Source organism: Glossina fuscipes, unplaced genomic scaffold, assembly GCF_014805625.2.
Source record: "Glossina fuscipes isolate IAEA_lab_2018 unplaced genomic scaffold, Yale_Gfus_2 0, whole genome shotgun sequence".
NCBI lineage: Eukaryota > Metazoa > Arthropoda > Insecta > Diptera > Glossinidae > Glossina > Glossina fuscipes.
This window is the reverse complement of record NW_023998414.1, coordinates 6,853,970-6,866,590: the sequence shown is the minus strand read 5'-3', so window position 1 is coordinate 6,866,590 and position 12,621 is coordinate 6,853,970. Positions and strand designations below refer to the sequence as shown.

Genomic DNA, 12,621 nt, shown 5'->3' with positions numbered 1-12,621 from the left:
GAGAGAGAGAGAGAGAGAGAGAGAGAGAGAGAGAGAGAGAGAGAGAGCGAGAGAGAAACACCAATTACCTCTTTGTCCCCGGTAACGTAGATTTGAACGATTGCTGGTGGTGCCGTAGTTGCGCGCAATTCGAAAGCTGGGTGGGAATTTGGCTAAATCCAAAGAATCGGCTCCCAGCGAACCTAGTGTACTATTGTAATTGCCCTTACGCAGTGATGGTATAGGACTCATGCGTACATCCTGCAATTCTATTATATCTTCGGTTGCTGAACACGTTTCGGATTTATCGGCTTTCCCTAAAATCGGCCATTAATAAGAGCATAAGAACAATTAAAATGTTATGCGAAGTCTTACCCGTTTTTTTTGGTTCATTGTCTTTACCTTTTTTCACTTTCTTTTTAGCTCGTTTTCCCCAATATGTATAATTGACGGCCGCGTACTCCAAAAGTGCGGCAAAAACGAACACAAAACACATTACCAAATATATATCGATAGCTTTCACATACGATATCCTTGGCAAGGAACTACGGACTCCAGTGCTTATGGTGGTCATTGTGAGAACAGTTGTGATACCTTTACAATAAACACGTATCCTTTAGTTAGAATTCCATTTATTATGAAAGTGGGCAAAAAAAAAAAAAAAATGGTTAGAGAACATACCCAATGCTACCCGTGCACTAGTGGCCTCATGATTAATCCAGAAGGATACCCAAGATAGCATTACAATCAAAATACTGGGCAGATATGTTTGAAACACAAAATAGCCAATGTTTCGTTGCAATTTGAATGATAACGATAAACGTTGATAGACACCCGTAGCTAAACGTTCTTTACGATCGTTAGTCTCATAGCCGATAATAGTGAATTGCGGCAATTTGGCATCTTCTACACCGCGCACAGGTGTGGGCTTCCAATACATTACCACATCGCTTACTGTGTAGCCATCTTGAGAGATATTTGAATTTTTTTTGATTGGATAAGCGATGCGTTTAACTTGAGCAAAATTACTTACAACTTTCAATTTCCACTGTGCAATTTTGTGAATCCAATGGATAGTAATGCAAATCCATCATGCAGGCTAAAGTAGTAGTGAAACGCATACCATACGTAACCGAGCCATCACCACCTAATCGCACCAATTTATTACGTTCGGTAACATCATGCAGGAAACTATCCGAATTAGCGAATAAATCTAATAATATATGCTATGAATTTCTCTTTTACTATTTTCTTACCTGTTTTTATCGTTGGCAAAAAATGTATCCGGTACCCATATCTTTTCAGCAAAATCTCCCGACAATGTTAGGACATCATTAACGCCATCATCATCCGCGTCGTCATCGTAATACGGACCGAAAGCATTAAAAGCCAAACGTTCGTCACGCCAATACTGATTTAAATACATAGTAATGGTATAATCCTAGAAGGCACACAATAACACATACATGAAAATATAAACGAACGTTATAAGCGAATTCTCGATGCCCCACATTGCTCATAATACATAAGATTTATAAAAATTTATAAAAACTAAAGCTGAAATCGTGACACATGACTCCAATAATTGCATTATAAGATTAGCTTGCGCAACCAGACAAATGGGCATGAATTATCCATCTAAAAATAAGTTCATTCTGAAATCAATATGATGGACTTCACGAAGTGGAGGATTCCGCGTTCTCCTTATAATCGGTGTAAACAACTGTTTATTAAATAAAAGGACTTGGAGCGCAGAATGCGATAATCTTAGCGGGTGAATTCTAAACTATATATGGCGGACATCACGACGCGGTAGATTAAGTGTTTCTTCATAATTCCGTCGATATGGACATCAAATAAAAGGACCTGTCGAGTAGATATAGGTAAGATAACAGTGGTGGGTATAAAAGATTTGGTCGGATCGGCCGAGTATAATTTTCCGATATATTTGATTTAAGAAATGTCCTTTCGTCAAATAAGGGATGGATTCGAGAAAAGCTCTTTCAGTTCAACTGTGCTTCTGAAAAAAATTTTCTATAACCTTTTTAAAAGAACTCGTTAAGACTCATTAACGTTTTGCTGTCAAATTTGAAAACGTCTTTGATTGCCTTGTAAGAAATAATTGCAATAATGACTAGTAAACGTTTTTTTATTGATTATACCCAATACCGAAGGGTAATAGTGGTGTATTCATTTCGTCAAAACCGAATCGATTTAACCATGTCCGTCTCTCCATTTGAAAAATGAAGCTGTCGGCAAAAACATTCACGCATGTACATCGGTATTGAAAATGGGCCATATCAACTAAAGGACTCGCCTGCACTACCACATAAGCTGCGAACACTTTTGCTTTCGATAGGGAACGATAAATTGATTTTTTGTCTCATCACTCATAAACTAAAGCGGATAAATCTATAAAAATTTGGATGTTTGTTATATGGCAGATCCTATAGTATCTGTATAAAAATGGAAAAAATTAGCCACGCTCGCCCAATATTATTTTGTACCAAAATTTAATATTTTTACAGTGCCCTTGTAACACGCAGAACCAAGCTGTAAAACCTCCCAAAGTTTTTAAATTTTTGGCCAGTCGCAGATTCGGAATGCAGTTAAGCATGTTTGCCCGTTGGTCTGCTCATCTACGCGGTTGGGTAGTATGTGGCGCAAAAATGAAAACATCGCCTACAGATTTGCAAAAGAATTTGAATTTTCTACTCAAGTCGGTCAAAGGAAGCGCGTTCAACTGGCGCACGTGAACATATTCATTTCCCGTGTTTTTTGCTCGTTGCTCATAAATTGTAATAAATACACGATCTAAATTTCTGTGAAACTATTCTACAAAGATAGCAAAAATCAGCCACGCCCACCCAATGTTATGCAAATTTTTCCTTTTTTTCAATCTTTTATAGGATAACGGTGATGGGTGGGTATAAAAGACTCGATCGCAACCGAATATAAATTTATGTTTTTTTTTTTTTCTTTTTGTACAAATGCTGCGCTTACCATATTTACTTCAGATATAGCATCAAAGCTGGCTATGGTTAAATCCATACCAACATGCAAAGGGTCTCCTTAAAATAAGTAAAAACAAAGATATGAAATCCTCTTAAGGTTTTTGAAAACTCTTCGCAATTAAGAAAAACTTGCCTCCGAAATTTGGTCTTAATCGTATATCGTATCCTTGTAATATCTTTGAAATTGTTTGTGTAACATTTTCCAAGCGACCTGCTTTCATTTCTTTTCGTTTACATCTGTTATAAGGAAAGAGAAAAAGTGAAAATAAGAACGAAGAAAAAGAAGAAAAAGTTTAAAAAACTCTTTTTTTTCTATTAATAAATAAACATTGAAAAGTTTACCTTACTGGTGGTATATGATGGAATATTAATGTAAATATTAAACTGTAGGCTATGGTTAAATAACCAATAATTTTAATCATGTTGTTCGATATGCTTTATAGTTACAAGGTATAACGGCTTTAAAATCTGCAAGTTAACCTCAACTTAAGCCACAGACGAAACATTCTCATTCATCCGTATCATCTTCGGTATTAACGGCCGGGATAGAGTTTTCATGTTTTTTTTTTTTTTTTTTTTTTTTTTCGGAAGAAATATAAAAAATAAAATTACATTCACATAATTATAACAATTAAATACGATAATTATTGTGAAATATTTTTATTTTACATGTTCATTCAAAAAGTATTTCTTATCATTGTGTTTGGGTTTTTAATTGTGTGTGTGTGTGTGTCTAAATGCACTTGAGAATTTAATTTAAAATATTTTTAAACCTTCATTCGAGTATTTAATCGTTTTATTGTTAGCAACCACAAAAATAACACAATGTACGTAATCTATGTAAATGTGAGTGCATAAGTATGCACTTAGTTGTGACAATTATCTCAGCTAAGCATACATTGTATCGGCACACATATGCACATATATCGTAAACGGAAACGACAAAATAATTTTAGGCGCCATTTTTTCTTTTTTTTTTTCTTTTAAATCAACACAAATACAAGCTTGCGTGCTGTGCTTTTGCTCGCCCATAAAATGGTAAGAAATATGTAAATTGTATTTCTTTCAATTTCAAAACGTTAAAAAGAAGAAAGCCTGCACACAATAAATTCGTAATATAAGTTACGTGCGATTTGTTGAAAAGCCTTTTATGATGAGCGCAGAGAAGTTTATACTGCGGATATATCAAAATTTATAGTAGAAAAGAAAAAACAAAAAAAAGAAAACCTAAATCATTTATCATATCCTCCGTCATTTGTTCTACGCGGGTACATTAAGTTTACGCAGATGCGTAAACCAGTTGGAAGAACTTGCAATAGACCCACAGTTCGATTCTGCATCACTTTCGGAATCGATCTCAGATTGTTTGTAGGCATGTATGAATTGTTTTCTTGCGTTTAACCTGTAGCTCGCAATTTTTGGAGTGTGAAGAATCTTTCTTTGGGCCGGAAGACAGCATCCTCCCACAGTGTCAATGTATTTATAATTGCGGGCCCGCATAAGATAAATAGTTTCTTGCTACTAGCTTTGCCAGTAAGTGCAGTTCAAGAGCGAGGGTTATTTACTTCTTTCAAAGTTATATTGACAGCGGTACAAAATGGACCCTTTCCCCATCTCTTTTTGACTATTCCCGAGTGACTCATAATAGGGGTTACCTTCTGAGTAATTGATGAAATTAGTATATATATAAAAAAAAGGAGGGCTGGTTCAATTATTTCCAACATTTTGAAAATTTTTTACCCTACATCATGGTTGCAACCCTACAGGCATTTGAAATGAACCTGTCTTTTATTCAGAAAATGATTTCAAGCTTGTCCATCCATCTGTCGTATCGATCGCAAATTTTTTAGATATTTGGATAACATTTGGTACGCTGGCGTGTTTTGGCCCGTTGTCGACTTTACACAGATAGAAGAGCAGACGGACAGACGGACATTCTTAAATAGATTTAGGATTTGACGTTGATCAAAAATTTATATATATACATATATATATATATATATATATATATGTACCTTGTGGGGTCTCTGATGCTTCCTTCCTTCTGAATACATCGCTCATCGTTCGGTGATGGGTGTAAAAAGGCCTAACTTTCAATACCTGATGAGATTGAGTTCATAACAATAATTAGACATATACATTATTCTTAACGAATTTGGACCAAGTAGATCTATTATTTGGATCTCAACTCCTACGAGCGGCTTTAGAGAAAAATAAGATCCTTATGCGCGGAACAGAACTACATGCGACCTAAGGTGCGTTAGCGTATGTCACCAAATTATGTTTATTGCCTTTCACCTCCACAAAGCGATTTTTCTATAAATGTAGGCATATAGCAAACTGCCATAGCACGATAGACCCCTTTTGTGTTATATGGATCCGGCTTGTACGAGTCGTTTCGGTGATAAAAACAAAATGTTTATGGCCATTGAACAATAGATATTTTTTTTTTTTTTTTTATCCCAAGAAATGAATATTTTCTTTTATCGACTTAATCGTTGCATTAATTGTTGGAAATTAAACGCAATAACCTTTGTTGCATTCTTTTGCCGTGCTATAGGAGCCTGAACACATTCACGATTTTTTCTTCGTATTATACGAATCCGTCTATAATGCATTCTTGTTTTAGGGTGGCCTAGTCCATAAGCATTAAGCATAATATGTGCAAAAATCGGAAGCCACTCATCTGTTGCGATTGATATAGGACGGTACAGTTATTGTGTATTTATTTATGCAGTCATTTTTGAAAAATGTATAAATAAAGTAATCATTCTGAAGTTTATATGAAGGTCCCGTGGCGCAATGGATAACGCGTCTGACTACGGATCAGAAGATTCCAGGTTCGACTCCTGGCGGGATCGGTCATCTGTTGTGACGTCTTTTTGTTTTTTTTTTGAAAAAGTTGGGTCTATATCTAAAGTTCCTCTCCTGCTGATGAAAGGAATTAGATTTTGAATCAACGAAGCTTGCAGTAGTTTACCTATATTATCCGTGCAGATGAACTACGCTCGAGATGCTTTTTTTAGTTTTTTTCTTTTTTTTTTTGCCTTAAGCCTATACGGAAGATGAGATACGCGAGTGGTTTTGGTGATGAGGGATTCGTGATGTCTCAATAAACGATTAGGTTTTTGCTAATTTTTGTACGTAATTTTTGCACAGTGAGGATTATTTATCCATATTTATTAAAATATCTGTCAGCTACAATTGCTATCAGTCGAGTGTAAAGTAATCTATGAAGTGAAATAGAAATATCCTATGCTATCCATTACCGCTTGATACTGATGTGTACTGTGTCTTTGTATGATCAAGAACTTCCTATCTGTACGCCACATTTTAAGACGTTTGCTTCATTTTTGCAACGAAGAGAATGCTAACTATCCCCACAAATATTACATACACAGACAGACAGACAGACAGATGAACAGATTGACATGTTTACACGAGTTCAGAATTTTCTGCAGGTCAAGAGTGTGTGTGTGTATACTTAATGCGATCTCTTGGTCTTGCATACGGTTTGAGAAAAATATGTGAATGGGAATTAAGAAGAAGAAAATTGGAAGAGAGAAGGACAAAAAGAAACATGCAGACGCCAAAATGCCTGCATCATTATAACCTTTAATCCTGGTAAAAAAACCAATGTCCAAATTACGTATACTCAAAATCGCAGAAGCTTTATCAAGCAACCAATTTGAAGTGCCAGAACTTATTTGCACACCTAATAGATAGCTTGTTGTGATAACGTAATAACATTTTCATTATTTGCATGATTCTGACAAGTGAGGGGGGGTCACATGTGGCACGATTAGGCTTAAAAAAAAAAAAAAAAAAAAAATAGTTAGCGGCGCAACAAATAATACGAGGCTTTTATATCCACCATCCTTCCTTTCGTACAGTTAGTCGCAAGCTAATACCAACAAGGCTTCAACACTTATGAAGAAATTATGTAAAAGTATTATACCATACATTAATCGCACATTAATTATATTTTATTTGCCTTACGATCTTTGTTTTAATATCTAAGGACACACCTTGTACACATTGCTTATCCATTTGCGGGAAACTGGTCTCTCTCCCATCATCTTATAGTATATTCAAAAATTCGGTCTAAGAGTTATATGATTTTATTCAATTTTTTGCTTATGTGTTTTTGGTTTCATATACCTGTCGTATGTATGGCATGCGATTTAATTTAACCTTCATTTCACTTAATTACAACGATATGCTTACTACCAAGTTTGGATAATAAATCAAACGAAGCAACTTTTAATTCCGCAACAAAACGTGATCCTGGTTATAATAAATTACATAAATTTTTTTTAATCATATTTTGTGCACAAAAAAAAAAAAAAAACTCATATGTAATAGACGAGCAAAATGAAACCCGTAGAGACCATTGCTATCATGTTAAAAATTAAATTTTATTCAACTTTCGATGCCAACTCGTGTACACCAGAAGGTAGTCCAGAGAGGACAGACTGACAGACAATCTGATCCAAATTTGGCAAAGCAAATTTACTTGTAAGCTTTCTATATCCGAATCAGTTGCTGAATCAGTTTTTGGTAGAAAACGCTAAACAATGCGCTTTGTTGCCGAAACGGAGATTCACATTTGGCAAGATCTTTACGAGAATCTCCGTTGAGTCGAAACAGGTCAGTGTATAAAGTTTTAAGAAGACGCGGGCAGACTTACGGTCTATATGTTGAATAGCAAAGCGCATTAAATCAATTCTGAATCAAGTCATGTAACAAAAGCTGCCTTTAAATTAAATGATTCTGGGCATATCTTCGCCGAAAGTAATTGTAAAGTGCATCTCAGGTGATGCGAGGCACAAAAGCTTACCATTTCTAATACATCTCGAAAAGAGTCGATGAGAAATAATATTTTGCCCATTTTTCATGATTGCAGTCATTTTTAGAACCCCTTCGCCTATAAGCGTTTCCACAAAGAATAAATTCTCGCATGGGATGGATCAACGTGTAATTTGCAATATGTGTTTTATGATAAAAGTGGGCCCGTAATAGCGATTTGGTATATAAATTTGCTGTGCTTAATATGGACCATGTGGATGTATTTGATGGATGACCGATGAACTCTGTTAGCCGTTACTAATATGATGTACAAAATTGTCGCCTTGATAGATATATTAAATATCGGTCAATCAAGATCACTTCTCAATCAATATTAGGTAGTTTTGATATGCTTAGCTATTCTTAAGAGGATGGATTCGCGTTCTCTCCATAGAATTGAGTTAACAACATGTGCACAGGATTCTATTCTCTCCCTCTAACACTTTGAATATGAACTTTCTATAAGTTTGAAAACTCAAACAAATAGCTTTACATAATATAGAGTTAAACACACATAGCTAGTTAGAAATCGAGCACAGTTTCTGTCACGTGCCCTTGCATTTATACGTAAGGTTTAAATTTTTCAGATAAGTTATTAAGTTATTGGTTATCGCTACGTTATGCTATATAACGATATTTATATATATTTCTCTTTGAGATGGGTACCGTTAACGGCACTAGACATTGAAAGCATTTATAATACTATATTATCACATAACAATACAAGAAAGCTATTGCTTCAAAGTTATTGAAGCTGTACGCGCGGCTTGGAGATGGCGTCCACTCGTCGGCACCTTCGCAACGCAGCTGTTAACGGTAACAATTTGATATTTGAACGTTTAACAAATTAATGATTAATTTACAAGTATATGTCGCGGCTAAAGAACTAAAATCTTTTAGTTTTACATCCATCTCTGTGCAAAATGATCAAGAAGAAGTAACAAGTAAGAAAATTGATTTCATTTTTAAATGAATCTTGCATGCCTATCATCACAAATCAGTGAAGGCATTATAATTGCGTTATAATTTTACGCAATCGGGAGGTGAGTTCGTCGCACTAGTGGTACCATTTTTAAATTTGCTTCTTCATCTGGCTCCACGAGATATTTGTATTAGGTTTATTTCTCCTCTAGATTGTAATTTTGATTTATATTTTTGTTTCTTATGCGTTTCGTTTTGTCGGTTTATTTGTAGGCGCTGGTTACGTTCAGCTCTTCAATGAACTTGTAGACGATCATTCTGAATATTTTACATAAAGTGTACAAACAATCTCTCATATGATTACAAAGTTATATATATATATATATATATTTTTTTTTTTTGGACTATTATGGACTTACAAGAGGGGACGGTAAGGTGCTCGAAAGGCGGGCAGTGCCATTAAAGAATGATTAGTGTCTCACGTTGCACGTGGACGCCTCCAGCGAAGGTAAGCGACTAATTCTATTTAAAGATTTGATTGGTAGGCCAATGTCTTTGATCTATGTGGAACACTTGGCCTAAGTACATCTGTCAAGGGTATCGAGGGCTATAGATGCACACCCTCCTCGCCCATTATCATCTCATTTATTTAACCCAAAGCAATAAATTCTTGGACAAAAATGAGATAAGCACTAATAGTGTAAATAAAGAGTGAATAAGGAAAACAGTATTATTGATAGTAAACCAAATTCCAGCCAAGGTAATCGAACGAACAATTTCACGTTTGACGATACGCATCACATACGCATCTGCCGAAATGTGCGCGTAATAATAAGAGAAGAAGTTGCGGACTCTTCAAAAATTAGTTCATCAGTTTTGCTTACACCACTGACTAACTTTAAGTGATTGATAAAAAAAAAAAAAAAGGAGAAAAAAAATCGCTTTACAAAATCTACATATGTCTATATATAATGAAAATAAAAGTGCACAAAATTGTTCGCGGTAAATGTCATATGAGAAGCTGCTGTATCAGCAACACTCTCACAAACAAACTTAAGCTTCAATAACACACATCATCATTATAATCATCTTCATCATTAACGTAACAATAAAAATAACAAAAACGACAACGGCAGCGCCAAGATGCATTTCATATGCACTCGCATATACGCACACATATAGACGTGCAAGTGCCTTTTTTACAAGTAATGGCAGTAACACTAGCAACGACACCGATCATTATAGGTTTGACCTATTTTTCTTTCTTTTATTATTTCTCTTTATTTTATTTTTTATTTATTTATTTTTTTTTTTTCGTTCAACACACGAGACAATATTACACTTGAATATATAGAAATGAACATATATTACATATATATAAGAGTGCGAACGCATATGTGTAACGTGTACAAATACGAACATAAGAAGAGCAACAAAATCATTCTTTTACTAACTAACACATTCATGCTCTTTAAAGACATTATGACGTTTGACTCTTCGTATTGCACTTGAAGGATAAAAATGATAAAATTCAATAAGTTTTTTTGTTTTGGTATTGCCATTACGTTCTGCTCTGTCTGTCTTTCCCTCTCTTTCTGCCATTCTCTCTCTCTCTCTCTCTCTATATATATGTATATATTGCTAAATTCCTTGTTCTTCTTTGCATTGCCTTTAATTTCAAGGCATCCTAAGAAGTATAAGATAAAAAAAAAAAAATAATTTTTTTTTAATATTCTTTACATTTTTGTGCCTTTTAATCGTGACTCGTGCTGCGTCTGTCTTCATAACCGTGTGCACTTTTCATGAGTATTGGCAAAAAAGATAGCAACAAATTTTTTAATATTTATGTACCGTGTATGTGTGTGTTATTGTGTTTACTTATTTTTGTGTTGTGTGCACATATACATGTACATGGGCATGTGCATGTACATGTGCATGTGCATGTGCATGTGAGTAAGGTGTTTGATATAACACTTCAAATGCAAATTTCATGCAATTTGGCTTAACGGAGATAACCTCGTAATATATATTTGAATATGCAGGATTATCGCTCTGCTTTCTAGTTCAATCTTCTTGCTACGGCGAATTTGCACAGGATTAAGGGATTACATACCACATCACCATAGTCGTAGCCATCCTTACTATCCACCACCATCACCGTCACGGTTGCGACAACACCACAACGCCGTACACTCTTTCTAATGAAAATGTATAGAAGAGCACAATCACCCACAGAAACATAAAATAATAATCACGTATGTGTTGAGTAAATCGTTTCAAGTCTCGTCTTCTATTAAAAAAAATTTCTCGTTTTCATTTCATTGGATTATGTAAATCTTCTTCTCTCACATGTTGTCGTTAAATTAATTTAATATAATTTAATTTAATTAAATTTAATTTAAATTAATTTCTAATTTATTGCTATTTAATCATATTTTATTTATTGAAATGCTCTCTGTTTTATTACTTGTTATCACTTTCACTTTGATTTATTATTTATTTATTTACTTATGTATATTTATTTATTTTATTTTTTCTCTATTATTATTATTATTATTATTATTGTTATCATTATCCTCTCTATGCCTTTCCCTTGATGTACTGCATTCCGTTCATATTTTCTAATGCGTTTTTGTTTCTTCCGTAACCGACTATATATCGTATCTAATGGTCCAGCATGCTCAACAACAATCAACCGTTTCTAACCAACAGAGAGCTTAAAAATTTCCATTTCATCTTAAAGTATTTCTTTTTTCATATAATAATAACTTACATCTATGTATGCATACACTGTCTATATACATTCACTATACGCCGCAGAGCACACATTATATGCGAATAATAAACAAACTCTGTCCTATCAAAGTAAAATAAAACACAAAATTTCTACCGCTTTTTTCGCACTTTGTGACATTATGTGACTTATGATGTTTTCATTTATTAAGCAAAATAATATATTTAGGCAATTTATTTAATTAATAAGTGTATGCAAAAAAATTGTTAAACGAATATTTCTAATTGAAATTTTATTATAAATATTTTGAAAAAAAAAAAAAAAAAAAAAAAAAAAAATGAAATGAAAGCTATTTTGAACTTTTCACGGCACATTAGAGATGTTTTTTGCAGACGCTACTGCGCAGAAACTAAACCTTTTATACGTTTTGTTTCGACTTTGAAAGCATACCTGGTATAGTCGTCGAACGTACGTGTCTATGACGAGACATTGATAAACCTTATCAATTATGCTTTTTATTCAACCATATATTGGGCAACGTCATCGATTTGACTTAACCCTTGACCATGCACACTGATACGGTTCGTCAGTTCAAATATGCGTTAATGAAATCCAAAAAGTCAACTACTTGATATTCCCGCTCTCTCAAGATAGCTTGTACTGTCGTATCGAGAATACAAAAATATCACCGCTTTTATCCCTTCTCTTGTATCATCCTGTTCACAGAGTGGCTGGCTAGGATCAAGTATATACCAAAAAAAAAAAAAAAAAAAAATTAAAAGAAAAACTCTTGATAAACTTGATCAATTCGAATGTACGTACACTTCAGACATCATCAGTCCTAAATAATACCTCTTTACTTTAAACGAAGAGACCGAAATTTGAAAGCTTTAGATTCTTCCTCAAATTGACGTGACGCTGAGGAACGTTCTACGTTAGGCTTAGAAAAAAAAAAAAAATCATGAATTCTATTTTACGCGCTTTAACTTTAAAAGAATGATGATAGACCGATAAATGCGATCAATTTGATCATTTACCGATGAACATCATCAGTTCAATTCGGCTTTTGCTTTAATAAATCGTGAAAAACTCAGTCTTTCGTAAATTGTCACACGTTACAAATTC

The 12,621-nt window shown here is 34.2% G+C and overlaps 1 protein-coding gene and 1 non-coding gene across 5 annotated transcripts in view; one reads left to right on the top strand and one right to left on the bottom strand.

The window, feature by feature from the left end:
- Window positions 1-11,185, bottom strand: part of LOC119641370 (gamma-aminobutyric acid receptor subunit beta-like) — an 11,839-nt gene extending 654 nt beyond the window's left edge. The window contains exons 1-9 of one of the 4 annotated variants that reach the window (XM_038039980.1): window positions 10,876-11,185; window positions 3,336-3,518; window positions 3,127-3,230; window positions 2,983-3,050; window positions 1,236-1,420; window positions 1,013-1,170; window positions 661-945; window positions 355-573; window positions 69-296 (exon numbers count right to left, since the gene is read on the bottom strand). In XM_038039980.1, the coding sequence (XP_037895908.1) occupies window positions 69-296; window positions 355-573; window positions 661-945; window positions 1,013-1,170; window positions 1,236-1,420; window positions 2,983-3,050; window positions 3,127-3,230; window positions 3,336-3,415 (1,327 nt within the window). In that variant the 5' untranslated portion in view covers window positions 3,416-3,518; window positions 10,876-11,185. Of the gene's footprint in view, window positions 1-68; window positions 297-354; window positions 574-660; window positions 946-1,012; window positions 1,171-1,235; window positions 1,421-2,982; window positions 3,051-3,126; window positions 3,231-3,335; window positions 3,519-10,875 lie in introns of those variants that run through there. The other 3 variants (XM_038040004.1, XM_038039997.1, XM_038039988.1) reach the window with 3 other exon arrangements.
- Trnar-acg lies at window positions 5,782-5,854 on the top strand. Its single transcript has one exon. It is a non-coding gene; the product is annotated as a tRNA-Arg (tRNA).
- Window positions 11,186-12,621: the final 1,436 nt, after the last annotated feature.